Here is a 5,000-nt window from a genome sequence, read left to right as displayed (position 1 = left end):
AGGAAATAACTAATCTTTGGCGACTATTTTCTCAATAATTTTACCTCTGAAAACAGATGACCCCCACCTCCTTCATTTGCAAATATCTCGACTTGTATTCAAGATAAATGGATATTTTTTTCATCCAAATAAAGACAAGTAAACAAGCTTTAAGATGATACCAATAACTCTACATGCCCAAAAATTGAGGAGTGCCTGATTTCACCACGCTGCCTCACATTTGTTAATGTTTTGTACCCCCAACAACACATTTTATAGAATTCAGGAGGCGGGCTGAGGGGAACAGAGCATGCCAACAGGGGGACGCAGACACTCTACTGAAACATGCTGTACGGTGGGCGGACTGGGAACATCACCACGGCAGGGCAGCCGTCCTTACCGGAGTCGTTGGTGTGGCGGTTAAGCGCTTCGCCGTCGCAAGCAGATGACGATTCTCTTGTGGAAAATTTTTTATCGAGTATTTCCTTAGTTTAGTTTTGTTTTAGTAAGGTTTTACTGCGCTCACAATTACATAAGGTCAAATGAGCGCCAAGAAGTGGATGTCAACAGAAAAGCCCAAACGGGGTATAAGGCTTACTCTGCTCACCTTTCTGGCCTCAGTAGCACAGAGTCTGCTTCGATTAACAAGGCATCCCGGAAATAGCATTTTTCAAGAGAGTGTCAAACATGCTAAAGAAGTAGAGGGAAAAAGGACGGTAGTACGGATGAGGAAAGAGAAGGCAGCAGTTCCCCCAAAGTTGTTCCGGCATAGTACTTCCGTCTTTCTGCTGGGATGTTGTATTCCTCTCAGCCCAGGTTTGCCCTGACAGGCAAAATGGAAGCAGCCCGCCTCCTATATTATCTTGGTACTGTTGATGGTGGCGTAAAACGTTACCAGTTACAACCGCCTTTTGAAGTGTATGGTTTCGCAACGTGGATGGCAAGATCTTAAATTCAAACTCCAAAAGAAACACAATTTTTGTTTTCATCTTGCTGTAACCGCGGACAAAGGAAAATGGACAGGCTATAATAATTTGTCTGTTTTCGACATGGAAATTAAACATGGATCTACTACCTTTAAAAAAGTGCTAGTTTGTAAACCCCAAAATGATATCGTTTGAAGAGGATTTGGTTCGAACACAATAATTATTTCGTTATTTCACAGGAAGTATTCGACTACGCCTTCAGCCAGCGGGATCAGGATATAGAGGTGGCAGCGAAGAAGGTATCGAAAATCACGATCCTCCTCACCAAAATGGAGTCGGTTCTGGGCAACAGAGAGTCGGAGAGTGGCGCCTTCAGTTTCTCTGGGCACTGGGAGAAGAAGATCTTCCACGCTCTTACACAGGTATATATATTTTTTTTGGTAAGTGTTTTACGGCGCTCGCAACTGCAAAAGGTCATATGAGCGCGCGGGACACATTAATCTTTTTCAGTTGGCAGGACATTTTGAATTTTGCCGGGTGGTGGCCTTATCGTTTTTAGACCACCAAGGGATCTTTAACGTGCGCAACTTGCACACGAGCCCTCAGAGATTTTTCACCCTTGTCCGAGAAGGCTGGGTGTAGATCTTTCGTATCAGAAGATCAGGGGTGTGGCTGAAAGACAGCATAGCAGTAAGGAGCCAAGCACGTTGAAGTCTTCCACCAGAATGAGTTTATGTGTAGATGTGCTGAGTGTACTCTGTAGCTCTTCGTAAAAACTTGTCCGGGTGTTTGGGAGAGCTGGTGCGTAGATCGAAATGTTGACTAATGTGTAGTTGTCTGTCTTGTCGGTGATTGTTGCGGTGGTTATTCTACCCGTCTCGTTGTTGGTTGTGTGATGTGTGATGTGCCGTCTGTTGGATGTTTGTAGTATTATGGCTGTTCCTCTGCAATATTTACCGAGACTGAAAATGCCTTGACTGAGTCCTAGTCCTAGTGAGTGTGTGTATGCTTGTACTTTGTATTCGGTGTCTACGTTAATTTCTTGTAGTAATACAAAAATCTGACCCCCCCCCCGGGGGCAGTGCCACTGACTGTAATGTCTTTAGGCTATTCCCAAAGGGGGGACATTTCTCGTTCTAATGCACAGTAGTAGAATTGTAAATGGGCTGACTCATGGCACGCTCATAATTGTGCCTGATCTACAACAGGGAACTGCTGCTTTTTCTTTCCTGATCCTTACTATTGTCATTTCCTCTACTTCTTTTGTATGTTTGTCACTCTCTTGTGACCTGCTATTTCCGGGGTGCCTTGATAGTCGAAGCAGACCTTGTGCTTTTGAAGCTAGAGAGGTGAGCAGTCTAAGTCTGATTCCCTGAAAAGACTTCTCTGTTGACACCAACCCCTTGGCGCTCATATTATGTCCTTATGCAGTTGCAAGCGCCGTAAAACCCTCTACTCTAAAAAAAACCCAACAAAAAGTCTGGTTTGTGTGTGGTAATGAGGTGTGTTGGTAACGTAGTTGAGGCAGCTTACCCTTCATTCCTCTTGCCTTCAGTGTCCGTACTTTCAGTTCATTCATCCTGTGGTGCTCAAGGAATATAAAATTAAAAAATGGAAACATATTAATTTTTAGGACTTTAAATTTAAAAGAAATCAGCTGAGTCACTGTCAGTCGTCATGTTGGTTACTTCGTCTTCTGTCCTTGCTAATTTCTTTTGTCTGCTCTTGTCGCTGGCGCTCTCGTTCTCGTCGTCACTCTCGTTCTCGTCGTCACTTTCGTTCTCGTCGTCACTCTCGTTCTCGTCGTCACTCTCGTTCTCGTCGTCACTCTCGTTCTCGTCGTCACTCTCGTTCTCGTCGTCACTTTCGTTCTCGTCGTCACTTTCGTTCTCGTCGTCACTCTCGTTCTCGTCGTCACTTTCGTTCTCGTCGTCACTTTCGTTCTCGTCGTCACTCTCGTTCTCGTCGTCACTTTCGTTCTCGTCGTCACTTTCGCTGAGTAGCTGAAATCTGTTCGGTTGTACTATGTCGTTTGATGCCCTCTTCCTATCCGTCACTGTGGTTGTGTTGTTGCTGTTGTTGTTGTTGTTGTTGTGGTTGTGTTGTTGTTGTTGTTGTTGTTGTGGTTGTGTTGTTGTTGTTGTTGTTGTGGTTGTGTTGTTGTTGTTGTTGTTGTTGTTGTGTGTGTGTGTGGTAGCCTATCCGTTCGAAATGTTCCGAGCCCCGAAGAGTGTGCTCTTCGCCAGGGCCACCGCCTCCCTTGGGTAGCGGGTGAGGCAGTCCAACCTCCCTGAATCCCCCCCGAAGAGATGCCACTGCCGGGCCTCCGTGGCGGGTCATCTCTTCAGCCAGTGCTCCAAATCTTGGGGCTCCTCGCTGCACAATGGACAGATTGGGTCCGATGTTTTGTCTATTCTATTTTTGTAGGCACACAGCCCAGAGAAATGACCGGTCCTGATTTTTTCCAGTAATGACTGGTCACTGAGGGACCTACCTCTCGTTTTAAGGAAAATGCCCTGTATACTGTCATTGCTGTTGTCCTTCGTCTCTTCTGTTTGGAATTTTTCTGTGCCTTTTTAAAATCAATTTTTTTTGTAGTTCGTCGTCGGTCAAGTTGTTTAAATGGCCACCCCTTCCTCTTTCTTTGGCCCAGTCTAGATCTTCACGACCTAGGTTTGGGAGGTCCAAAAAGTCTATTGTTCGGTAGCTGGTGTTGTTTATGGAGTTGAGGTGGTTGGCGGTGAGTCTGTCAGGGGTGCGGTGGTGGGTGCTGAAGTGATGGCGGGTGTTGAGGTCAGGGGTGGGGCGGTTGGTGTCGGGGCTGATACTTGCTGGGCTTGCGGTAGTGGTGGAAATGGCAGTGGTGAGCTTGGTTTTGAGTATGTAGGTCTATCTCTCTCCCTTTATCTCTCTCCCTTTATCTCTTTCCCTTTATCTCTCTCTCTCTATCTCTCTCTCTCTCTCCTTTCTCTCTCTTTCTCTCTCTTTTCTCTTTCCCTGTCTCGCTCTCTCTTTTCTCTTTCCATGTCTCGCTCTCCTTCTCTCCCCACCCCCTCTCCCTCATCTCTCTTTCTTACTCCCCCACCCACCCCCACCCCCTTCTATCCCTGACCATATTCTGACCCTGTTTCCGTTCCCCCCCCTCCTTTGACTGTTCCCACAGATGGTGATAGGCAACCTAAAGTGGTTCAACTTCCAGCTCCGATCAGACAAGCCTCTGTTCTCCATCGAGAGTCTGCTGGCTTCCCCTGACGTGGTGCTCAATCCACAGACCAACGACATCTACAAGACAGTGGTGTCTGCAGCCAGGGACGTGGTCGCCAGGTGTGTGTGTGTGTGTGTGTGTGTGTGTGTGTGTGTGTGTGTGTGTGTGTGTATGTGTGTGTGTGTGTGTGTATGTGTGTGTGTGTGTGTGTGTGTGTATGTGTGTGTGTGTGAGTGTGTATGTGTATGTTCTCAACCCACAGACCAACGACATCTACAAGACTGTGGTGTCTGCTGCCAGGGACGTGGTGGCCAGGTGTGTGTGCATATGTGTATGTGTGTGTGTGTATGTGTATGTGTGTTTATGTGTGTGTATATGTGTGTATGTGTGTATGTGTGTGTATTTGTGTGTATGTGTGTGAGTGAGTGTGTTTGTGTATGTGTGTGAGCGTGTTTATGTGTATGCGCTGTGTGAGTGCATGTGTATGTGTGTGCGCGTGCACGGGTGTGTATGAGCGTGTGCGCGTGTGCGTGTGTTCCATCTGATCTCATAAGTTCTTCTCTACTTTCCCAGGACCAAAAAGTTCGTGCGCTGGCTCAACGGTACGTACACCGAGGCACCGCCCCAGAAAGTCAAATTCCTCGACCAACCTTTCGTGTACTCCTTCTTCACTGACATCGCACCCAACCCAGAGGTCATAGAGCTCATACAGGTACATATACAGTTCAAACTGTCTAAGACGGCCACAAATTGTCCAGGAGAAAAGTGGCCGTCTTAAACAGGTGGTTGACTTACACAATGTAATTTAAGGATGCGGGAAATGGGGATAGAGAGGGGAGAAGGAAGAAAGGAACGATTATCTGTCAAGGAAAGACGTCGCCATAATCAGA

General features: G+C 46.7%; 1 protein-coding gene across 1 annotated transcript in view; it reads left to right on the top strand.

Annotated features, from left to right (window-relative positions):
- Positions 1-5,000, top strand: part of LOC101849103 (dynein heavy chain 10, axonemal-like) — an 8,252-nt gene that overhangs the window by 2,605 nt on the left and 647 nt on the right. The window contains exons 3-5 of the mRNA XM_013090311.1: positions 1,145-1,327; positions 4,069-4,229; positions 4,684-4,822. Coding sequence (XP_012945765.1) covers positions 1,145-1,327; positions 4,069-4,229; positions 4,684-4,822 — 483 coding nt within the window. The remainder of the gene's footprint in view (positions 1-1,144; positions 1,328-4,068; positions 4,230-4,683; positions 4,823-5,000) is intronic.

This window comes from Aplysia californica, unplaced genomic scaffold (assembly GCF_000002075.1).
Source record: "Aplysia californica isolate F4 #8 unplaced genomic scaffold, AplCal3.0 scaffold01217, whole genome shotgun sequence".
NCBI classification, from domain to species: domain Eukaryota; kingdom Metazoa; phylum Mollusca; class Gastropoda; order Aplysiida; family Aplysiidae; genus Aplysia; species Aplysia californica.
Note: the sequence above shows the minus strand (reverse complement) of the source record. Positions and strands in the feature narration are given on the sequence as shown.